Below are 26,114 nucleotides of genomic sequence, written 5' to 3' on the forward strand. Positions count from 1 at the left end.
ACCAATCATGAGATTATATTTCTGTTTTCTCTCAAATTCTCAAAATACACTTTCAGTAAATTTACTAAAATGTCAAGAGGAAAAGTTGAGAGATTCTTTAAAGCTATACTGTCCAATATGTAGGGATTAGCAATATATGACTGTTGAGCTTTAAGGTCTGGCTAGTCCAAATTCCCCTTAAGTGCTATAAGTGTGAAAGACATAGGATTTCAAGGACTTAGTATGCAAAACAGGGAACTAGCTCATTAATAATTTTATATTGACTATATGTGAAATGATGTGTTTGATATATTGGGTTAAATAAAATGTATTATTGAATTAATTTTACATATTTCTTTTACATTTTTAATTTTTTTGGACAATGCGGCTTTATGGAATCACAAGATAGTTAAGCATATTTAAGTCTCTGAGGTATCCCGCAATAATGAAAGCTATTTAACTTAGAAAAGAAGTGATTGGCAAAGTGGTTTAATCACAGAACATGTATTAAACTCTAAGGATTTAGGATTCTGAGGATTAACTTGGGAAATTCTGGTCTAAAAAAATATGTAACTAAGCCTAGAATTATTTGCTATCCCTAATTAAATTGACACAATGTGATATTCTCCAATCACATCCATCTCACAGTTTGATTTTTATCGGTTAGTAGCAAACAATTAGGCTGAGAGTAATATTTTTGCTTCATATTTTCCCACCTTTTGAGAGATTATATTCCATGAGGTATAAATTATATATTTATTATGGTGTTTACTTTCAGTTAATTGAATTTTCCAGCTCATATCGAAGAATCTGCACTCTTCTACAATGGCTTAAGCATTGGGCCATCTCCATTACCTTTTTCTGAGGGCAAGGCTCCCTTCTTTCTGTCCATATTACCACACTATCCTAATTGACCTCCCATTACCATTTTGGCTTCTCTCCAGATATTATGCCATTCACATACCATTTCAAAGTAATCTTTTAAAATAATAATTTTTTTAAAAAGTCACATTTTTTCCTCTTAAAATTCTCCAGTTTTCCATTGCCTTTAGGGGGAAAAAAAACTAACATCTTTATTATGGTCTGTATGATCATTAGACTTCCTCTTTCTTACCTGATACCAGAAATTCAGGCTGCTTTTGTCAGTTACACTAAGTTCTGTCCATTTCCAGGGCTTCTATCCACTCTATGTTGAAAAGTCTTTACCAAACTGTCCTGAAGCTTGCAGGCCTTCCCTCTTGATCAGATTGGCAGATTACCAGACAAATACATTCTTCCTTGTCTTGATGAGACAAGCTTAGGCAAGAGTCCTTCAGTGTGTAATCTTAAACCACAGTCTAGGAAACTGCATCCTATCTCACCACCATCTGGGTAGGCAGAACTTCGCTTCTCCTGTCTTGTCTTTTTTTTTTTTTTTCTTCCAAAATTTCATCCCAGGTCTTTTTTCTTCTTTCTTGCCAAATTTCATGGGTATTAGTTACTTTCCAGGATCCTTGAGGAAATAATATTAGCCCTTACATAAAATCAGTAGTGTGAGTAGTAATTAGTTGGACTTTTGCATGTTAGACTTTTGTCTGTTTTAATGTGAGAAGAACCAAGCTCTTTTCTCTCAAGCTTGGGAATACAGAGGGCATAGATCTGTGTGCAGAAAGATCCAGGAAAAATGCTAACAGCTATGCACAACAAAGGAATTCTACTCACACAAACTGGGTATTCCTCGGATCTTTTACCTTGGGTTTACAATATTTCTAAAGAGTTATTATAAAACTAAAGTTCTGCCTACATGGACGGTTTGGTGATGATGGCAAAAGAATGTTTGTTGTATCTTTAAAAATGTCATAGTAGAAATTAATTGACCAATACCAGGATCAGTTACTACGGAAGAATTATAAGCATTAAAGCAACTTTTCAAAGAAGATAAAGAAAAGAAAAAAAAAAGACTTTTCTAAAAGTATCTCTCTCACCTGCCCAAATGTGAGAAATTGACCTCTTAAGGTTACTATATTATGCAATGTGCCCTATCAGTTTTGTTATGAAATGTATGTTTCATTTTTTTATATCCATTTTAAAGTATCTCTGATAGGTGAGCTTTAAAATGGTTAAGTGGAGTTCAGTGATTAATTTCAGACTCCTTTCTTTTGGAAATGGTATTAGATTGGGACTGTATCAGGTATGTTTTTCACATGCTTGGCTTCATAATCTCTTTTCCTCCCCCTATATTGTTTGTTGGGAATCTGCACTAAAGATAAGGCAGAGTGAGTATCTGACTCATTGGCAACCAATCAGAAGAACTTTATGCAGAAAACTCCCTTCAAGGAGGTACAGGCAGCATAAATATAACTCCGGAAACAGTGGAAGCAAAGGTAGAAAAATATGGTTGAAGTGGCTAGGACAGTTAATACTTATTGTTTACTTCCTATAAGAAAACAGCTTTTCTTTTAAGGAAACACGTAGCTAAATATTCATCAGAAATGCTCACTCTTTAAAAACATTGGCAGATTTTAGCTACATTTTTTCCCAATTATCTTCTGCTTGTTAAAACATCCAGGTAATTGAATCAATAATTTGGATTTAAATAAGTTTCTTTAAATGATTCAAGTTTTCAATTAAAGCATAAGTTTAACAAACAATTTGGACAACTAACAGATTTTAATAGGTAAGATATATCCTAGAAACATACATAAATTGATATATTATTTCTGATAATTATACTTAGAAACTAGTTACTATTAAAGATTTAGATGCCTAACACCTACGTGTGACTAGAGATAATTTAAAGGACTCAGTGCTTTCTGACAGTGTGGTTGTGTTGAAATCTTACAGGCTATTGATTTTCATTTTATCTTTGAATATTTAAGAGAATAATGCTATTTCAAACCTCTATTTTTTAATATCAGAACCAGAAAGACCTGAGAAACTTAAAGCCTTCAATATTTCTGCACATTCCTTTTCTCTGTACTGGAGCCTGCCCTCTGGCCGTGTGGAAGGGTTTCATGTGGATCTTGTTCCTGACAGTGGCTTTGTTACTATCAAAGATCTTGGAGGTGGAGAGTATCAGGTATAGGTTTCATTATCGTACTTGCTGAGCCAACTTGTATTTATATTTGGTCCTAATAGGAAAGTTCTTTATGAAACTCATACACCATGAAAACTTACTCCTTTGAGAGTTTTTAAAAGCACAAAATGAAGACAAAAACACTGATGCTGAATTGATGAGTTTAAGTTTCAGCATTGGTGGATTGTTACCTTAGCAACGTCTATGCGTTTTTTTCTTCAGTCTTACCCTGAACCTACAGCCAGGCATCCAAGGGTTCATGAATAGTTTAACAAAGAAAGGGCAGAGCTATTGAGTAATCCAGGCTCATTAATTGTGTACTTGCCAGGAGGATCTGTCTTTAAATCATTAATGCAGGCAACATTTCTCTCTAGAGCCATCAATGTGATTCCACTGCCTGAAAAATGTAATAATGATGGATTTTATAATCATTTTTCTTTTACTTTTTATTGGAACTTCAGAGACACAGGTATTTTAATATACTTCTAAAAACCAGGGTTAAGCAATGGACTGTAGATTTCTTAAGATTCTTAAATAGTTGTTTCTTGTGACAACAAACTAGATAGATTGAAATACTGATTTAGTTCTTGATAACACAGTATGTTTTGTAAGTTTTTATTATATGTTATTGGTAAATAGTTATGTGGTAGAACAGATTTATATTTTACAATAATATGGAATTTGGAATGTTTTAAACACAGCAGAGTTATAGAGTGAGATGTTTATTTTTGTTGTTGTTGCGATAGATTTATTGTTTTAGCTTTCTTGTTTTCCAGAAAGAGTTTTAAGGCAGTTATTTGTTTTTGGTGTTCTAGGTTGATGTTTCCAACGCTGTTCCTGGCACTAGGTACGATGTGACCATCTCTTCAATTTCTGCTACAACATACAGCTCTCCTGTTAGTAGAACAGTGACAACGAATGTAACAAGTGAGTATGTATTTTCTTTTTTTATGAAGTGTTTTTATGAAATATTTGCAGCTAGTATAAATCTATTGGATGGAAATACTTACATTAGCAATATGTGCATTATATGCATGACAACAGGTTAGTAATTAACGCAAAATGGAAACTTAAGAAGGTGATCCGTTTAAGACCTGTGTTCTACCAGTTCTTTAGCTTTCTTGACTTTCAGAGAGTAATGATAATGATAATTATACTTGTTTGTGAAATGGATCACAGAGACTGTTAATAGTAATATTTAAATGATGCAGAGCCATGAAAATAAACTCACTACACTTGCTCAGAAGAATTATTCAGTTTGTAAGACTGCATTCCTGTTTTCTTAGTTTTGTGTGTAAGCTTTGCACAGATAAGTTTCTTTTTAAAATGATCTGGCATCAAAAGTGTATTTGGCCTGTAGTATGTAGTAGCATTCCATTTTTTACATTCTTACAAAAGAATGTTTTGGGTATCCCCCAACGCATTTAACCTTTTTTTTTTTTCTTTTGGTAGCAAAGCTCTAGGGAGGTCAAACTCACATTTGAGAGGCCATTAGTCTTTGGGAACTTCAAAAGTCCACATCTGTAAATACTTTCTTCCTTATGATTATGAAAATACAATAGTTGTTTGTCTTTTTAACAACATATATATATGTTTTAATAGAACCAGGGCCTCCAGTCTTCCTAGCAGGAGAAAGAGTTGGATCTGCTGGGATTCTTCTGTCTTGGAATACACCACCTAACCCAAATGGAAGAATCATATCTTACATTGTGAAATATAAGGAAGTTTGTCCATGGATGCAAACAGAATATACACAAGTTAGAACGAAGCCGGACAGTCTAGAAGTTCTTCTTACTAATCTTAATCCTGGAACAACGTATGAAATCAAGGTAATATTTTTTTTAATAATTATTTACTATTAAAATATTTCATTCATTTGGGGGCTCTTGGGTGGCTCAGTTGGTTAAGCCTCTGACTTCAGCTCAGGTCACGATCTCATTGCTCGTGGGTTTGAGCCCCACATTGGATTCTGTGCTGACAGTTCAGAGCCTGATGCCTGCTTTGGATTCTGTCTCCATCTCTCTCTGCCCTCCCCCCTCTTTCTTTCTCTCTCTCTCTCAAGTATAAATAAATATTAATTTGTTTAAAAAAATTAAAAAATATTTCATTCATTTTAAAAGTGAAGGAACTTTGTCCCACCTGGTCAAGACTTTGCAGCTGAACACAGCCAAGTGACTGAAGAATGAACATTTGAGTCATGACCTCAGTGCCCATCTGGGCTCTTAACTGAACAAATGTTGTAATCTCTTTTCATTTTCAGGTGTATTTATATTATTTATTTATTTTAAAACCATTTAGCTTAGTGACTTTCTAAATGAATAAATCAAGTTTAAATTGAATAACAGGCTTTATAGGAAAAATAGTCTATTTTTTCATTAAATGTAAAGTTAGGTTTGTTATTTTTCTCTTCATTTTGTCGGATTTACGTTTCTCTTAGCAAATTTGAAAGTTTCTATTGAGCCAGTTTCTCAGACAACAGTGAATTCAATTCTGTTCCATTCAATAAATATTTCCTGAAAATTTACTGTGTCTTTAGAAAAACTTTTAGTTCTTTACAATGTTTAATATGCAGAATTAAACAACATGTTATTTAGAAATTAAGTAAAGAAGGTGCACCTAGGGGGCTCAGTTGGTTGAGCATTTGACTTTGGCTCAGGTCATGATCTAACGGTTTGTGAGTTTGAGCCCCATGTCGGACTCTGTGCTGACAGCTCCGAGCCTGGAGCCTGCTTCAGATTCTGTGTCTCCTCTCTCTGCCCCTTCCCTGCTCTGTCTGTCTCTCTCTCTCTCAAAAATAAATAAACATTTTTAAAAAATTAAATGAAGAAATTAAGTAAAGGAGAAATTATAAAAAGCAATCCTAAATTAGGCCATATGAAAATACTTACAATTAAGATACATTTGTCATATTTCCATAGTATAGGAAAGGATACAGATACCTTTTTGATCCTATTTTCAACATAACATCAATATGTTCTTTGAGCTTTGAAGATAATGGGATGTAGAGAAAAAATCTATAAAAGCTGTATAAATATGTGAAAAGACATAACTGAGATGGCTTTCTGGATGGTAAGAAATGATGGGAAAGAGAATTTGCCTGGGGGCGGTGGTTTCCTTATTGGAAGCATGCCTATTGGAATCAAAGCACACAGTAAGAATTGGAAAGCATCCCAATAGTAGGGATCCTCTATATGAGAATAGTTAAAAGGAAACTTACTGATGCAGAGGTCAAGGTCAAAGACTCATGACTTGGCTATTTCATTGCAGAACCATGGGTAAAGACTAGGAAACCTTTTCTACTGGCATCTGAGAATGGCATAGTACACATAATTTCTATCAACAAGCATTTATTCAGATTAGCTTATATGTTAAAATACACTATTGAAGGTAATAGGTATAGATTACATTTTAATGTGATATAAGAAGCTATTGCAGACAGAAAGGTAATTTAGCTAACCTAGTTCTGCTTAGATCTGTTTTTATGGAATTTGAATTTTTATTCCTTTGAATTCTCTTACTTCAGGTCTACTGGGAAGCCCTTATTCTTCTGTTCTTTCCACACTTTATAAATCATTGTTGTGACCTTTATGCTGTTCGAATAAATGTTAGCCGTTGCAGAATTCCAAAGGGTATTTGGTGCAGTCCATTTGATATACTCAAATGTAGGTATCAAATCTATGTGATTTTGGGAAAATCCTATTAAGTACTTTATATGTGTTATTTCATTTAGTCCTTGGAACAATTCTATGACATAGGTATATTGTTATCCCCATTTTAAAGAGAAGGAAAATGGGATTTAGAGCAGTACTAAGTAAATTGCCTATAGCTACTCATTTGGTAATTGGTGGAATTCAATATATTAAAAAAAATTTTTTTTAACTTGATTTATTTTGAGAGGCAGGGGGTACAGAGAGAAGGGGAGAATCCCAAGCAGGCTTCATGCTGTCAGCACAGAGCCCCAGACGGGGCTTGATCTCAAGAACTATGAGATCATGACCTGAGCTAAAATCAAGAGTTAGACACTGAACCAGCTAAGCTACCCAGGCACCCCAGGTGAAATTCAATATAAACCAAGGTTTTCAGACTCCACTTATGGCATTTGGAATAACATAAGAGTTTTGATCTCAGTAATGACATTTTCTGTGCCTATTCTAGTCTCTTTGACTAGACTATCTGAGTCAAAAGAATTTTTCCATCTTTTAAATTCAAAATACTTACTATCACTGATTAGACTTGTTTGTAAAATTTTCTTGAGTATATATTTGACTGGTTATATTGTAAATTCTCAAGCCAGATACCATGTATATGGTTTCGTATTTGTTACAGAAATAGTCAATGTTAATATAATAAAAAGTGGTTGAGCTTTAGAAATAAGCATGATTTCAATGGAATTCTGGTTCTATCACTTATTCCTATATGACTTGCACAAGTTACATGACCTCTCTCAATCAGTTTCCTCATCTATAACATGCTGATAGGAATACCTTATGTTTTGATTATGTGGATAAAATGAGATGTGTAAAATTTCTAGGAAATTTCCTGGTACGTAGAAGTTTCCCACAAGTAGTATCTGTTGTTATTATCACTACTAATTAACTACAAAACTTGACTATTAATTTTTCCATTAGAAATTTGAGAAATGTGTTGAATCAAACTATGCTGCAAATATACCCTTAGGGAAAATGAAAATACGGATTAGTTCCATGTGTGCTATCTACTTTAAGAGTATTTCAAGAATTAAGGGAAAAGTGTCTATCGTTTAACTTATCAACAAGTCAAAATTTTATTATTTCGGATTCTGTTTAATTAGAGAGTAAAAAGTTTGAACACAATTCTATTGGTCTGTTTTAGGTTGCTGCTGAAAACAGCGCTGGCATTGGAGTGTTTAGTGACCCATTTCTTTTCCAAACGGCAGAAAGTGGTAATTTTCCTAAATCATTTATTCCCAAATTAGCTTAATTATGAGTTTTTGTCATTTGAAATAAATAAGGATATAAACTAAATATAGTGTTGAAATCCATAAAATTTTCAATAGTATGGCCATTCAATTACTTTTAGAGTCTTATTGGATGGCTATTCATTAAAATATGTATTACAATATTCTTTCTAATTATGAAAAACTTTTGAATGATATATGAAAATAATTTTGTCTTGGGAGTCTCACTGTTGATCATTTGTTGTGAGTTTTTGGGCAAATTGGATAATTACATAATTTCTCTTGCTCCTATCTATCCTTTTTTTTTTTTAAATGTTAAAGATGTAATAATGTAATGTAAATCTAAATTTCATTATATCAGTATTCTCCAACTCCTTTTTATTATTTATACTATATATAACCCAACTTTAAAGAATAGTTCTATGAAATAAATAAACTGCATTTATTATTGTTAAATCAGAAGTAATTTCTTCCCCATGAATAAAAATACTCTTCAGAAGACTATACAGGCTAACTTGTTATACCTTACTGGGTTAATATTCCATCCACAAGCGGAAAAAACTCAGCTTCTTAACTTCCCATCAGTATCATTTCTGGTAAACATAGAATTTATTTTGGCTTTAAGATAATAGAAATACCTCTTGCACTTCTATTTTCAACTTGATGGATCCTTAGAAATGCAGGTAATATTTTTAGAAGTCTCTATATTGGATTTGTGAAGTTTCTTTCTGGCTCAATAAATGCAAGCTTTGTATGGTGTATGCTTTGGAAAGTTGTAGACACTTACACATACTAGAAAATTTATGCATCTCATTAGGCTAGCTATATCCTCAAAGTGTTGGAGAACACTTATCTGAAAGATGAAATGATTTATTTATAAAACAAAAAGTTTTGATACTACAGTATTGAATCTTGACTTGAATCAAAATGGATAAATTCACTCTATGAAAATTGAGAAATAATTGGATTTTGGTACTAAAATTCCAGAAGTAGAAGCTAGATTATTTAAAATAGAGAAAGACCTTCCAACTACAGAAAAGAGCCAGGATTATTCTTCAGACATCATGAAGTCACAAAAGGAAAGCACAAGCAGAAAAATTTGAGAAAAAAATTATTAAAGCAAGTTAATCAAATTACCATTTTTTCACAAAGTGTTGTTTACCGTATTTAATTATTTCCCATCTGTTTAATACTTTTGATCACTTTTAAAATATCTTAAAATCATGCATTTAGTAAATGTTTGGTTACCTTATAAATTCAATTTTCTCTATACTTGAGTAGTCCCTTGTATCTGTTGTTGAGGTTCATTTAAAAATGTGTAGCTTGTTTGCAATTTGCCTTTTATATATATACATATATATATATATACACACACATATCATATATAAATATATATATATATACATATACATATCAGACATAATTATAACCATGTGTATAGTTTACACATATCAGAAATTTTAAAAGGTAATTAGGATGCATTAAGAGTGAAACGGTGGTCACCAGGGGATAGGGGGTAGGGGAATAAGACTGATGTTGTTCAAGGATACAAACTTGCCTCAAGTAATAAGTAAGCCATAGAAATCTCATGCACAATATAATGAATAGTACAGTGTGATATTATAATTATGTAACATGATAGATGTTATGTTAAATATGACTACAACAACAATCATAATACAATATGGATATATATAAAATTCACACAATGCACACCTTAAATTTATATAGTTATATGTCAAATACATTCAGTTTTTTTAAAAAATCATGATAAAAGTTTTAACTCATAATTTTATAGCCTCATATTTTTAACAACCCTTTTCCTTTTGCTTTATTACATTTTATCCATCCAAAAGAAATTCAAGTGGTTTGATCTTTAGTGTCAGAGAGTTATATTTTCAATGTCCTTTCTAAGCTTTAATTCCATTGATGAGTTTTCCATGGAGAAAAAAATTTCCATCAATCATTCCATCCATTATTAGTGATTAATTACCCCTCCAAACTGGTTTATTTTTTTCCATTAAAATTGAGCTGACCTTGAGTTTCCTAGTTTCTATGGTTTAACATAATTTATAACAGCTCTCTTTCCTAGGACCTAACTTCCTTATATAATTTATATGACTTTTATTTACAATTCATATTCTGGCATTCTTCTTTATAATGTGCATTTAAACTCTATATCTTAATACTAGGCATTGTTATCACTTATAGTGTTTTATCGTGAGCATCCTGTTTTGTTTTTATTCCTCTTAATAGTGATTTGTCGTGTTTGTTCTATATTATAAAGGATCTTGATTATTTACATTGTCAGTTTTGCATAACTTGCCTTGAAATTAATGTGCATAATTTTACTTCATTCTGGTTTCATGTTTGTCTCACACCAGGTAAAATGGCATATAGCCTGTTATTGCAGTTTATCAATAATTATTAAGAATTATTTGGTCACGAATTCTGATGAAAGTTTATTTTGAGGGTGTATAAAGCTCAAAACATAATAAGCACAACCAGTTGGGTGGTGTCCACTTTATGTTAGGCACTAGATATTTACATACATTCTGGAAATGTGCTTTTTGGTTTACATGGCTGGCTAATTGTTTCAGTTTGCCACTTCATTATCTAAGGAAACTACACAATTCCAAAATATTTCAGGAGGAGATTCATTATTCAAATTTGTTTGCATATTCACAAATAACTGTTGATTGGATATTTTTCAGATTTGCTTGAAATAGTTCATCAATGGATCCACTTGCCAAATAATCCTAAAATAAAGCTTATTTTGTCTTAAATACAAATCTGTGGGCTCAAATTCCAGGCAAAATTAATTAAATATATTTCTAAAAGTCTTACGCCAAGTAGAGTTTTTTTCTAATATAGAATATTTAATTTTACATAGTGTGAGAAGTGTAACATCCCAACATTATATGAATGCCATTCTAAGGTTTATAACAGTGTTTTTTTCCCTTCTTTCAAACCCTCTCACTTCCCCAGCTCCAGGAAAAGTAGTGAATCTCACAGTTGAGGCCTTTAACTATTCTGCAGTAAACCTGATTTGGTATTTACCTCGGCAACCAAATGGCAAAATTACCAGCTTCAAGATTAGTGTCAAGCATGCCAGAAGTGGGATAGTAGTGAAAGATGTCTCCATCAGAGTAGAAGACATTTTGACTGGGAAATTGCCAGAATGCAATGTAAGTGTTATGAACACTTTCTATGTCTCAAAAATTCTAGGTGAAATTATAACTTGAAGTTTCCAGCATTTGAAAAAAAAATTTTAAGCCACTGTGCTTATTAGCTGCTTGATTACTTATAGTATTAGGTTATAGTATCATGTTATACACAATTGGCTGTATTCAAGGTAGAATAAGTGAAGGGTTTGAGAATTCAAGAAATATAAAAATCTCACAGGGATCTCTGGAGAGACTTCTTAAAAGGAGCCGCATTTGTGAATGGACCTTGGCTTGGCCTTGGAATAAGGACATGAGAGATTGTGTGAGGGGGCTATTTTGGGTGGAGGATATTTTATAAAGACCTGAAAGAGCAAAGTATAAGATATCGCTGAAAAAAAGATATTTCCATGTGACAGAAGGGGAACAGAAGGCAGCAAAATTATGTTTGTGGAAGTAGATTGTTTTGGTTGTGCATATCTTTGGCAAAGAATTTGTTATTACTCTAGTCATTTATGGGAATTCACTGGGAATACCGTGTCATGCTTTTCCAAAGATAATTTTGGTGATTTTTGTGGTATTATTGATAAACAAAATTATTTTGTTTTGAATACTTTAAGTTATAGAAGTCTCAAAACCTCCTTTTAATTTTTTAAAAATGTTTATTTATTTACTTTGCAGCGGTGTGGGGGGAGACAGTGAGAGAGGGAAAGAAACAATCCAAGTAGGCTCCGCACTGTCAGTGCAGAGCCTGATGTGGTGCTCAAACCCACAGACCGTGAGATCATGACCTGAGCCGGAATCAAGAGTCAGATGCTTAACCAACTGAGCCACCCAGGCACCCCTAACATGAATTTTAAAAATTCTTACTAATAATTTTGTTATAGCTTTACCTTTATTCTAAGCCTTTTGAAATCCTATTCATAAGAAATATTAAGGTACAAAGAATACAATAAATATATTCTGTTCTAAAACTGTAGATATAGATGGGTAAAGTTAAAATCTAGCAAATTTGTCCATAACTTGAATAGATAACAATCTGTTAAAATCTTAATGAATCATACACATACATTTAAGAACAATATTTATTATATAAAAGAAAAAGAAATGATTACACTTATCGTGTTCACCTTGAGATACCAATTATTTTCCCAATGCTATTTATTTATTCACTAGGAGAATAATGAATCTTTTTTATGGAGTACCACCAGCCCTTCTCCAACCCTTGGTAGAATTACACCTCCGTCACGTACCACATATTCTTTGAGCACGTTGGCAAGGAGTAAGATAAGCTCTGTGTGGAAAGAGCCTATAAGTTTTGTAGTGACACATTTGAGACCTTATACAACATATCTTTTTGAAGTTTCTGCTGTTACAACGGAAGCAGGTTATATTGATAGTACCATTGTCAGAACACCGGAATCAGGTATGATTTCATTTTTTGTGTATGTAGAAAAAAAGAGTTAAACTACTTAGAGAGTAATCTTTCATTTTTTTCACGTAGATGTTTTTTATTAAAACTTCCTTCCCTTTCGGTAACTTTTCCCACCAATAACAGAAAATGGGCATACCAATTATAGTACTCTTTTATAATATTAACATAAGCATCTAAAATGAAAAAGGAGATTTGACCCAAAGGATTCTTAAGCTAATAACCATGATCCTAAGATAAGCTTTTATCTATGTGATCTCAACAATTTTTCATAATCATCTCTGCTCTTTTACATCTCCTGCAATCATCTCTACCCTCCTCTCACTGAGACTGCTATAATCAAATGTGGAATTAACATCTGTAGTGGCAGAAATATCACGTGATTCACATTTCAGTATCAGACAAAAATAGTATGTAAAAAATACACCTACTTATGTCTACTTTGCACTGGAGTTTCCTCCCTATGTGAAAAATGGAGACAGCAATAGCAACTTCCTTTTGGTGGTGGTGTTAGGATTCGATGAGTACAATTAGATATTATTACTACTAATTTTGAAAAGTACACTTTTCTAGCTATGGTTATTTGTGTGTTTAATTATGGGATTATAGTATTATATATATGTAAATTTATGTAGTTACTGACATGATACCCTACTAAACATGTAGTGTCAGACTTGTTCACTTGTGACTGATAATTTTTTAGGTTACTGGAAATTATTACTGGTAGGGTAATTTCACTAAAGCACAGTATTTTTTTTTTCTGATGACATAGCTGTCAGCTTTTATCATTTCATGAAATGAAGTTTGAAATTTTTTTCTTGATTTAAATAATCATCTTTGCATCTTACCATTTCCTCCATCCGTACTTCTTTTTATACAGCTAAAAAAAAATAATTTCGTGAGGTAACACACAGTGAGATTTAGTAGACAAGAACCTTGGCTTGAGAAAAATACTTGGAATATTTCATTTCAATCAAAATGCAATATGTAGAAACACATCTATGAAAGATAGACTTTTTAAATGTCGTTGTTTTTTATATGTTACCCATGTTACATTAGAATCTTTTAACTATAGGTTATAAATTTCCCCTCAGAACCAAATACACGTATTAATACAGAAGGTAAAGACCTTTTCCAATAAGATTCTGTAGGTCCAGTTAATTCCCTGATCCTTCTACCTGTGTCCACCAGAGGGAGAGTGCTTTTCAAGACCTATGCCCAGGCCTGGTTGAATTCAATATATAAGTATGTATCAGGACAATGTAACTGCAGGGAACAATGTTGGAATGAAACACCCTGTGCAATCATATACAGCATTTAAATCAAACTAGTTTATGTTGCAAATAAGTAGTCCATCTGATGAGCCAGCTTGTCTTGTTTAAAGTCTTCAATTAATTCAGTTTCCCTTTTTTTTTTAAATTAAAAAACCCTTTGCTCAGTGTGATATTTTATTTTCTTTCTGACTTTGTGTTTTATGATGTGTTTTTAATAAAATTCTCATTTATTATTTGTTAATTTTTTTTTTCTATAACCATTTTAGTTCCTGAAGGACCACCACAAAACTGTGTAACAGGCAACATTACAGGGAAGTCCTTTTCAATTTCATGGGACCCACCAAGTGTAATAACAGGGAAATTTAGTTACAGAGTTGAATTATATGGGCCATCAGGTAAGTCTCAATCAGTTTTGTGTTTGCCTTTTGGAGTAAGAATTATGTAAAATATGTTAGCATTATCAAGCTCCTTAAAAGTATCACACTCTTTTTATAAGATCCTACAATTGAAGCAAACAATAAAAAAGGAATAAGGAAGATGAGGTTCTTTGAAGTTTTTGTTTAAAATCATAAACATTGTCCATATTCTATATTTCATGAGGAGAAGCTGAAGGAATGAGATAAATCCTAAGTAGAGAATTGTTGGAGGACATCATGTCTTCAAATGTTTGAACAGGAGGACCTTCACTTACTCTAATTGCAAATATATTTATGAAGAACAATAGACTTCATTATATTAAATCAGATTTCTTCTTAGAACAAGGAATGCATATCTAATAATTGGAGTTCTCTAAAAATAATATAGGCAACTACTTAATGTAGCAAGTTCTCCATCTTTGTGAATAATCAGGACCTGGAATCCCCTTGTCAGATAATTTGAGGTGTTCAGATAAGGTATTGCTAGAAGTAAATTAAGTAAACTCTAAAATTCTTTCCTAATCTGAGTTCTATGAAAGAAAACTTAAAAGAGTAGAGACTGATTGAGCATGGAAGTTTAGTAGGGGGCTAGGTACAATTTAGGGCTCATTCGAGGTGTGGTAGTGATAAAGTGATATCAGTCAGAGTGGATTTGTGTTTTTTTCCAGCTCCCTTCAACAAGAAAAGGGCAAGGGAATTGAAGGTTTATGTAAAGGCAGTGATTATAATCAACAATGTCATTGAGAATGGATAAAGAGTGGAAACCTAGTGGTGAAGAACCAAACCAAAAAGAATAAAATAGGTCAAAAGATCAATGGATGGGGAGTCCCAGTAAACTTGAAGACTTGTTGCTTTGGGTTCTAGAATAAATGAACAGGAGATAAGAAAGAATGGTCAGAAAGAGTTGCATGAAATTGAGATCATGGAAGATTCAGGGTTCCTGGTAATAGTGATGGCCTTGGGAGTGGCTGAGATAGGGTGGAGGACATGATTATTTGAAGAGAGCTGGGAGTGTTTTAAGGATTGTCTGTAGGAATACTGAAATCACCACAAATTAAGATGGTTGCACTGAAGACAGTGACATCGAAACAGGCGCTAAACCATCCAGAATGAGGGGAGTGACCCTGGGCTTAGAAGGTCACTGCAACAATGAGGGGTGGTGGATGCCATTGATGACATTAGGTTTAAAGCTGTGAGCTTTTGTAAGGAGGGAGCTTTCTTGGTCTGAGACAAGGCTATGAGGAGTAGAGAAAACATCATACCTGAAGGCATAGTCACTTGATGACCATGGAAAAAATTAGACCATCAGGTGGGGTGGCTAACGGAACAGAAGCCGTGTTCTTAGGAGAGAGCCTGGTTTCAGCTAGAGCAAGAGATGAAAGAATTATTCAGAGGTGAAATTGAGGGTTAAAATAATTTTGATGATGTACTCTTTAAGGAGTTTTTCTCAGAAGCTAAACTAGAAATATTTTCTAAATATTAAAGAAGATAGTTAGAATGTTTAGCATTTTAATTGACTAAATTTATGTATAAAATACTGTGGCTATTTTAATTTTGGCAGTAACTAATGTTTTCCTTTCAAAAATGTCAAAAAATAACATGGTAGTTAGATAGGGCTTTATGATTTAATGAAGGTTATTTTGAATACTGGAAGATTTTCATGTTCTTTCCATTGTTTTAATTAACCTGATATCAATGCACTACTAAGGTAAATGTTTGAAAATTGTAATAATTGTTATATAATGTTTTAAATTGTAGTAACAAATGTTAATTGCTATATTTGGCTCTCTACTTAAATGTGAGAATGATTAAATGCTTTATGAGAAAATAATCCACAGTATCTTTTGCTTTTTGCAGGTCGAATTTTGGATAATAGCACGAAAGACCTTAAATTTGCATTCACTAACCTAACACCATTTACAGTATACGATGTATATGTTGCAGCTGAAACCAGTGCAGGAATCGGACCCAAATCAAATATTTCAGTATTCACTCCTCCAGAAGGTAAGAACATCTTCTGTAGTGTGTTCATGAGATATTTTACCCTGCTTGTGTGTTTTATTGCATTGATTAAACATTGTATTAGAAGCTGTTTGGTTTATATTTACTTAATTCATGTTATTTTCTTATCAGATAACTACCAAATGCATTCTGTGCATGTGTTCCTTAGAACATTAAACCCACAGCATGCTTTATAGAGGAACCAGAGATCAAACAAGACAGCGCATTATATGTAGTGTCAGTCTGTTTGAGACTCACAGTGAAGATTGGCAAAACCTCAATAAGTCAAAGTAAACAAAAACATTAACATTTAACATTTAACAAAGACATTGTTGGACTCACATTATTCAATGTAGAATAGATTTTTCTCACAGAATAATATGTAGAGGAATCCGTATATCCCTAGTGCCTCTAACAAAATATGTTTATAATCAAAAGGGTATTCTAAGCAAGTGAGGATTCATCGAGGGTGCATACTACAAATTTAACAGCGCATCCTGAAATTATTAAAACAGTAGTTCTCCTAACGAAGGTTTTTTATTTGTATGTATTAAACATCACAGTTTTGGATGAACTATAGGGTTTCAAAAATGTTACCCCGTTATCCCACAACATATTTTTCTGACTTCCATCAAACTTGCTAAATGTCTTCATTTTTACTTAGGGATTGCAATTATTGAGAAGAACACATTTTTTTTTTTTTTTTTTTTTTTTGCGAGTATACTAATACTTTAAAAAGGTTTCAGGGGCACCTCATGGCTTAGTGGATTGACTGTCTGAATTCAGCTCAGGCCATGATCTCACGGTTTGTGAGTTTGAGTCCTGTATTGGGCTCTGTGCTGACAGCTAAGAGCCTGCAGCCTACTTCAGGTTCTGTGTTGCGCCCTCGCTCTCCGCCCCTCCCCTGCTCGCATTCCCTCCCACCCTCTCTCTCTCTCTCTCAAAAATAAACAAATAAATAAATGAATGAATAAATAAATAAATAGGTTCCATATTTTTTTGTGTGTGTAACATACAGTAACTTGTAAATTAAATACACACGTGTGCAAGTGCACACATACACCTACAACTAAAGATTGGGCATACATTCATCAGATAAATCACTCAAGTATTTGACCATTAGAGGGCAGCAACTATTAGGGAATTTTGTTATTCTCCCCTTCAAAGAACAATTAACCATTGGTAATATTTTGCTGTTTGAAAGAACGTAAAATTATGTTTTATTTCAATTTCAAATGAAAATGTTTATGTGTATATGATTTCAATACATAGATTAAGTCGATCCATATTTATAAGCAAAATTTTCTCATTTTTTTCCTCTTAACATTTTTCGATTGTATTTCTGTCAGAAATTCTTAGCAATGTTTATGTCTTTTCCATTAGACCTTAAATCTCTCCTTATGTTCATCTAATAAGTGCTCTTAAGCATTTCTTAGAAAGTCAGAAAGCTTTATGAATAGGTAGCAAAACCAGCATAGTGACCTGGGCCTCATCAGACTAGAGTCCTTGAGTTTATTTTTAATAGCATTTCCTCCATCAACTTAATTGACCAACTAACTTTTATTCTTTTGTTATGCAGTTAAATAAATTCAGAATTTTTGTCTTCCTTCAAATCAAGCCAGTGTAGGTGCTCCTAAACTGAATCCACAATTTAAGATTATTGTTTTATTGTCATCTTTCTTGGCCTATAGCATTTGACAGAAACAGGGGAATTGGTAATAGATTGCCACATATGATACCATGCTGTTTATTTTGGGCATCATTTAAACGGTTCATCTCCTTTTCCTTATTTCTGCATTTTTATTAAGAAAAAAATGAAATTTTAAGGACACTGCTTGGTGTATTTCACATGGCTTATTTTTTACACAAAATTGTTTTGAACAAAGGGCCCATTTGTGTATGTTTAATAAACAATTTATCCTGAGTTTTTTATCTTCCTACTTTCCTGACCATATACAGGTGGCTTTCAGGAGCGTCCATAGGCAACAGGTGTGTTCCACTGAGGGCAGAAATGGCATGGCCTTACCTCTGCATGCTAACTTTCCTCTGTGGAGTTCTCTTAAGATAGTTCAGTCTTCAGAAGGACTTCAATGGAAATGTCTAGCAAATGCAGTAAATGTCGCTTTCTACTTCTGACAACACCACTAATGAATCCTGGTCCTGCTAATTAAAAATTTGTAATAAAGGAATCTAAACTATATGATAACAGTCTAATAACTCACTAGAACTACATACTTTCAGTTAAAATTGAAATTTTAATTTTATACCAATTTTATTTTAATTTTTTTAATGCTTATTTATTTTTGAGAGAGAGAGAGAGACAGACAGAACGTGAGTGGGGCAGGGGCAGAGAGAGAGAGGGAGTCAGAATCCAAAGCAGGCTCCAGGCTCTGAGTTGTCAGCACAGAGCTTGACATGGGGGGGTCGAACCCACGAACTGCGAGATCATGACCTGAGCCGACGTCAGATGCTTAACTGAGTGAGCCACCCAAGAATCCCTTTTTTTTAATTTATTAAAGTAGGATTCTTTGTATTCTAATTAAGCCTACCAATTTATTTTCTTCTATATATTTAAAAGTAGACTATAGTCTATTTAAAAATTTATTAACAACAATTTTTAAATTAATTTCTCTTAAAGCAATAGGGTTCTAACATATCTCTAGATATTCATAGAAAAATGTTGAATTGACATAGATAATGATATATGGTGTTTCAGTAATATGGGACCGATTTTGTTCACATTGAGAATGTTATGGTCATAGTCTACTTTGATCATCAAAGCAATTTAGTATCATGTTATTATAGCAGTATTCCTATACATTTCATAAGATTCCTACATAACCCTTAATATTTTACTGAACAGATTTCTACATAGGCATGAAAAGATGGTTTTGGAAAAAAATTAAAATTTAATAATTATACAATGATTATATAGTAATGTTAAAAAGTGTGGAGTTGCCTATCCCTAATGAGACAGTGCTATTGAATATAACATAGGCACCAGCATTTTCTTATCATTTCCATGAGGGTTAAACAAATCTTAAGTAAAACTTTGTTGCTTCAATATCCCCTAATAACTTTCTGTCACCAGTATTAAATATCTCATAAGAAGGTTAATATAATTTTTTAAATGCAAACAGAGTATTGAAATCTGTATTTATTCTTCCATAAATAGACTTATGAAAGGGAAGACTTCTGTCCTTCAACTTGCTACTTTCTGCAAATGGTACCATCTTTAGTAGGGAAATCACTGAGAGAGTCAACTTTTCAGGGTTCTCAATGACTATTATTTGTCAATAGGTATTTTTCTAATTTAATTAATTTAACTTATTAAAGTTATTAATAGATTATTAAAGTTATTAATAAGTTATTAAACTTATTAACTTTATAGGGGCTCCTGGGTGGCTCAGTCAGTTGAGCGTCTGACTTCATCTCAGGTCGTGATCTCACACTCTGAGTTTGAGCCCCACATTGGGCTCTGTGCTGGCAGCTCAGAGCCTGGAGCCCGCTTCAGATTCTGTGTCTCCCCCTCTCTCTGCCCCTTCCCTGCTTATGCTCTGTCTCTCTCTGTCTCAAAAATAAATAAAAACATTTAAAAAAATTTTTAAACTTATTAACTTTAATAAAATGTAATTAATTTACTAGATAATGGCAAGATTTATTTTAATGTATTTTCTTTGCCCCAGTGCCATTTGTCTCCATTTTATTTTTTCTAATAGGTTTTCATTTGAAAACTTCAAGTCATTTGGAATATTATTTACCCTTCATACGTCTACTGTGTTTCTCATTTATTAATAAAATTTATATATGTATTGACTTGAGAATGATTCTTAGGTAATCCCTGCGGACAGCACCTCAGAATTGATGCTGAACCACGAATAATTGCCTTCTGTATTTGATTTTCTTTAGTTAATTTGGTATCAATAGTAATGGAGTTTGATCTAATCCATACTTCTCTAGTTTCCCCATAAGAATTTGTGGTGTAACAGATCAAGTATCTTTCTAAGGACAAGATATACTGTTGTCTACTCCATTTCCTTTATCCCCCAAGCTTTTTCTTCTTTCATTGAAAAAAGAAAGATAGCTTTACAGTTGTTCTTATACATGTTTTGGTACATTTTTAAGGTAATATAGAACCACTTAATCTTTACTTGAATTGTAATTTTAGACATTAGTGTCATTGAGCAATACTTATTAAGTTATATTGAAAAATATCATAAATTAGAAGATAAAGAAACCGCTACTATTCTTCCATTTGATTACATACTATATTATTTATATATTATATATAATAAATATGTATATTTTTATATACATTGAAATATTTATATATAAATAATATATATTTGTATATTAATCATCATATACATGAAAGTTTATCTGTCTTTGAAAAAATGTGTATTGGTAAATATGATAGAAACATAAGCTCTAGGGACGATATATGTTAATGAAAAGAAATTTATGAAAGAGGTGACTTGTGCAAAAGGTTTTATCTATCTTATTTCTCTCTCTATCCTCAAGTGCCTAGAACAGTGACCAAAAGATGAGGGCTCAGTCTGTTGAATGATGGAGTGAATCAGTGATTATGGGGTCCTAGTCTAGAACTCTTTCTCTACCCTTGAAAGGTCAAACTGTATTGCCTTCAGATTAGAAATTTTGTGGGGAGAGATCAGTCTAAACAGTTATCGTTCTATATATAGATATACTGAAATGTTTTTGGAAAAGGGGATTCAAAGAATTAGCAAATTCTAGATGGCTCAGTTAGTTAAGTGTCCGACTCTTGGTTTCAGCTCAGGTCATGATCTTGCAGCTTTGTGGGTTTGAGCCCTGAATTGGGCTCTGCACTGGCAGCATGGAGCCTGCTTGGGATTCTCTCTCTGCCCCTCCCCTGCTCGTGCTGTCTCTGGCTCTCTCAAAATAAATAAATAAACTTAAAAAAAAAACAAAAAAAAATAGCAAAATACAGTTGTATCCATTTCATGTTTATCTCCCAGTTTTCTGAGCACAAGTTTTACTACCAGGCTGAACATGAAAATCTTGGTTGCAATAATCAAATAATATGCTCTTAGGCAAGAATGACTCACTCATCCATCTAGCCATTAACCATTATAAACATTTAGAAATATTTACATTAGTACAATGTCTAGGTTTTTTTAATGATTACTTTATAGAGACAAAGGATAAAAAGCCTATGGAATGAAAACTCCATACATTTCTTATATGGTTAATGTAAAACATAATTACATTCACTAGTTTTAAATAATATTTGTGGGAGCTGTGACATTAATTTTCAGTTCCTTTTTGTTATCTTAAAAGGGAAAAAAGGTCATTCTCTATTTATATTATACCCCTAATGTACCTCTGTTCTAAATGGTATTTGCTAAAACTATACTAATGTGAAACAGCTTAGGGAAATGAATTCAATGTTTTACCACATTGATCATAAGGGGTATATTATTTTCTTTCCTGAAAATTTCATTCAAGGTTCCTTACATTCCTTTCATTCAAGGTTCCATATTATATTTATAGATCACTTTATAGATCAGCAAACTTAGGGGAAGAGTTAATTAGCTATTCATAATCACACAAGGAGCCATAAACAAAAAGTAGACAAAAGCCAAGGGCATCTTTATCCTTGATCTATTACTCCTGTGGCACTGGGGAGTTTACTGGATGGCACTTTTGGTCACTTTCTAACTAGAATTTAAGTACTTGGTGCTTTATTTTAACCAGTTATTAGTTTGTTTCTGTTTTTTTTTAATTGCTGCAAGAGTGAGGGAGTCCAAAATTAGAAACTCACATAATTCATTTGTAAAGCCAGCAGACCAAAATCAAACAACTCTTCAAACAACCTCATGTAAAAAGTTAAAAGGCAACCTAATTGAATTTACCCACTACATATCATTGCATTCAGAGTCTTATGGATATTATTTTTCAATATGTTATTATAATCTTTATAAAGCCTTCAAGGTTTCTACTGTGCATTAATCATCCATAAACAGCTTTCTTTGGGAAGTTATTTTATTAATTAATATGTTTCAAACAAATATTATGACATTTTAATTTGAGGAAATTGTTCCACGTTATCCTATTTTTATACACATTTTTGAGAACAAAATGTAGAAATTCAACTTTACCTGTGTCTTTAAAGAATCTTACACATATTCAATTGTTAATAAATAGTAAATTGTTTTAGTCTATTTTCTAATAGACTTTCTTGTGAATCTTAAATTTTGAGCTAAGAACTTAAGGAATTTTTAAAATTTAATAATATATTTTAAACTGTTACCCTCTTTATTCATTTTTTTAGTTCCAGGTGCAATATTTGATTTACAAGTTGCAGAAGTAGAAGCTACACAAATAAGAATTACTTGGAAGAGACCACGACAACCAAATGGAGTCATTAACCAATACCGAGTCAAAGTGTTAGTTTCAGAGACAGGAGTAATTTTGGAAAATACTTTGCTCACGGGAAAAGATGAGGTATTGCACTTTCATGTCACCTCTTAGTGATCCCTTTCTTTTGGTTCTAGCCCTCATAATTTGGAAACGTTTCCAGCATTCAAACATAAAATATTTGATAAGCATCATGGTTACAAAGTGAAGTAAATTTGGGCTATGTTGATAATCTAGCGAGGCCATATTTCCTTTTAGAATATATGTTATTAGTTAAATGCTATTATTCTTTTTCAGCATATAAAATGTTAATTGAGCAATTAAGCAGGACTAAAGGAGCTTCCCTAAGTGAATATTATTATGGTAATTCAGTTAACTAATTGTTTAGAAACTCCTGTTATGATTTAAACACTCCTTCCAGGCTATGCTGGCAATTTGAAATGGTTGCCAGTGAAAGGCACAGTAATTTAGCAGTTGTTGTTGACAAACGACTTGTCCTGTTCAGTCATTGGAAGCTTATTTTCTCAGGGTCACCAGGGTGGCTCAGTCAGTTAAGCATCAGACTTCCGGTCATGAACTCACAGTATGTGAGTTCGAGCCCCACGTTGGGCTCTATGCTGACAGCTCGGAGACGGGAGCCTGCTTTGGATTCTGTGTCTCCCTCTCTCTCTGCCCCTCCCCTGCTCACACACACTCTCTCTCTCTCAAATAAATAAATGTAAAAAATTAAAAAAAAAAGAACCAAACAGAGTATGTTTGATTAAAGAAAGTAAATGACTAAATAAAGGAGATTAAATCATTCATAGACATAAAATAAGAGGACAATGTGTTTGCCACTATTCACAATGGAAGTCTTATCCCCCCCCCCCCTTTTTTTTTTTGGTTAGAAGTACAGGCCTCACTGGTTTCCCTTACCTGTCTTTATTTACCTTACCCAGCCAGCTATTCACCTGTAGGTTTAAGCCTCCAGATTAGTCACATCCAGGTATGGGTACAAAAATAAATGTACTTAGTACCAATGAGTGCAGCAATCACTGGGCCTTGCAGACACTACCTGATGGCTATTCAGCAGTTGGCCTCTACTGTTTTGGTCCAGAATCACTGTTTTTTTACTAGCTATTTTTTCTGTGCTATTATTTTTCCCCATACATATTGTCCACTCTATTTCTAGTCGCAGCCTTCTTCCACTTCTCGTACCTACTTGAAAATTGATGTTGCTATGTTCTCAATGCTCTCTGGCTGCCCAGGATTTATTGCTCCAAATTGTTCACCATCTCCAGCCCAGGATTAAAATTCAATCCTATGTTTACTCCTTTTCTGTGTGCAAAAGATGTGAGTTATACTTTCTTTAATACTCTAGTTGACAACTCAGACAAAGGGCAAAAGTTTAAACCTTTGCTCCTGCTAAGATAGTCTTAAATTAGATAGTTAGCTGTTTTGGGACTGGGTGACAGCTCTCCCACTTCTGTTAATGACATCTGTTGAATAGCCAGCCACACATGTTTTTCTCTTGAAGCTAAGACGTTCTAGAAAGGCTTCTTTGTGATTCTGTCTCTGTTGACATAGCTTGTAATCCCTGTGATATACGGAAAAGGACATGAGCTTTGGGGTCATATAAATCTGGGTTTATATCCTGGTCACTTAATGGGCTCCACAGTAGAGAGATTGAGAGCATGGACCTAGGAGACAGAATGCTTGGGTTTAAACCTTTGTTTTGCCATCATGGCTAGTTTAACCTTAGGAAAGTTGGCCTGACCCTTCTGATCTGTACAGTTTGTTCTTCTCAAAGATAGAGATTATAAGAGTCCCTATGACAAAGGTATTAATAATTACTTAGTAGATTAATGTGCACAAAAGAGGTAGAACTATACCTGGCATATGGTAAGTGCTATGCTACATAATTGTGACCTGTTGTGATTATTAACGATGGCATTGAAACTTTCACCCCGTTTGACATTCATTATTAGCTTCCTTATCCTCTCTCAATAAAAGGAAACATAACACTTCTCCTTATTTCTATGATGGCATCTTTCTTTATTAGATCAGGCCCATTATTGGTATTTTGGCTCTCCCATGTGACTGGTGTTTGGGTTCATCTTTCAGGAAGTTGATGTAGCAGAGGCTCTAAATCCCAACTGACTTGGGTCCTAGTCCTGGCTCTCCCCTTTTCTAACTCTATAACCTTGGACAAGCCAAATTTTGGAGATGTGGTGCCCTCATTTTAAAAGCAGGGCTTATACACCCACCTTACAGGGTGAGAAGTAAAGGAGATAATAGATGCCATCTCTGGTTTAATGTGTTCATTTATTATCCTTTTTTCTTGACCTTGATACAGGATAAGGACTCTTTCCTTTCATTCACTCTGACTTTTCAAAGTATGGCCTCCACACCCTTTCACAAGAATTCTCTTAAATCCCTGAAATCTTGTTAGAACTCACCAGTGACATCTAAGTGTCAAATAAGGTGGTTGTATATTTTTAAGTGTCCCCATCTTCCTTGTCTCCTCCAAAATCCATCTTTCTGTCCTCCCAGTCTCCAGCTTTTTACTTTTTTCTCCCTCATGCTTCCTCCAATTTCATATGCTGTAACTTTGTAAAACTTTGGTCTTGTTTAATGAAAAAAAAAAAATGAAAAAGCTAGTTCTCCTATAATTTTTTAACTCCTTCATTATAAAGATATTCCAGACAGTTCTGTTTTCAGCCATCTCATTACACATTTTTTTAAAGTTCATTTATTTATTTTGAGAAAGGGGTGGTGAGGAAGGGCAGAGAGAGAGAGACAGAGGGAGAGAAAGAATTCTAAGCAGGCTTTGCGCTGTCAGTGCAGAGCTCCACGTGGGACTTGATCTCATGTGCTGTGAGATCATGAAGTGATCTGAAATTAAGAGTCAGATGCTCAACCAGCTCAGCCACCCAGGTGTCCCTCATTACACCTTTTGATGATCTCACAATTTTAATCACAGCTTCCCACCTGCACTATTCCTTTGCTTTGCTTTCTACTCTGATCTTTCTCTGACACTATATTCATAATTATAGCCATTTCTAGGGAGGTTCTGTCAGAGTTTATCACATCTAAACTCATTTACCCCTCATAAAAACAAAACAAAACAAAAATCCTTTTGGGGATGGTGGCCTGGTTCATGATCAGAAGGAGGAGACAAAGCTGAGGTGAGGAACAGATACTAGACAGAGATCCTGGGACAGTGATGGAGATCTATGAATGTTTTCACAAGACACCTAAGAAGAAAGTCTGTCCAGGCAATTAATAGTTTCAGTTATCAATAACAAGTCCTGGAGAGAGACTAATTTGAAACCTAGATAGCAGACAACTAGGCTTAGGATTCTTTTACCCCTTGGATTACACCACAGATCTCTGACCTGAAGGTCATTGTCTAAGCATTTAGGAGGCCTTTTACATGCCCGATATTTCTCTTTTCAGATCATGGCACCATCCTCCTCTCT

At 33.6% G+C, this 26,114-nt stretch overlaps 1 protein-coding gene across 1 annotated transcript in view; it reads left to right on the forward strand.

Moving 5' to 3' along the window:
* The first annotated feature begins 3,449 nt into the window (after positions 1-3,449).
* Positions 3,450-26,114, forward strand: part of PTPRQ (protein tyrosine phosphatase receptor type Q) — a 199,536-nt gene continuing 176,871 nt past the window's right edge. Inside the window, exons 1-9 of the mRNA XM_049626005.1 lie at positions 3,450-3,503; positions 3,850-3,961; positions 4,637-4,863; positions 7,886-7,955; positions 10,959-11,158; positions 12,311-12,560; positions 14,107-14,235; positions 16,114-16,260; positions 22,568-22,740. Of these exons, the coding sequence (XP_049481962.1) occupies positions 3,450-3,503; positions 3,850-3,961; positions 4,637-4,863; positions 7,886-7,955; positions 10,959-11,158; positions 12,311-12,560; positions 14,107-14,235; positions 16,114-16,260; positions 22,568-22,740 (1,362 nt within the window). The remainder of the gene's footprint in view (positions 3,504-3,849; positions 3,962-4,636; positions 4,864-7,885; positions 7,956-10,958; positions 11,159-12,310; positions 12,561-14,106; positions 14,236-16,113; positions 16,261-22,567; positions 22,741-26,114) is intronic.

This window comes from Panthera uncia, chromosome B4 (assembly GCF_023721935.1).
Source record: "Panthera uncia isolate 11264 chromosome B4, Puncia_PCG_1.0, whole genome shotgun sequence".
In the NCBI taxonomy this organism is placed as follows: Eukaryota; Metazoa; Chordata; class Mammalia; order Carnivora; family Felidae; genus Panthera; species Panthera uncia.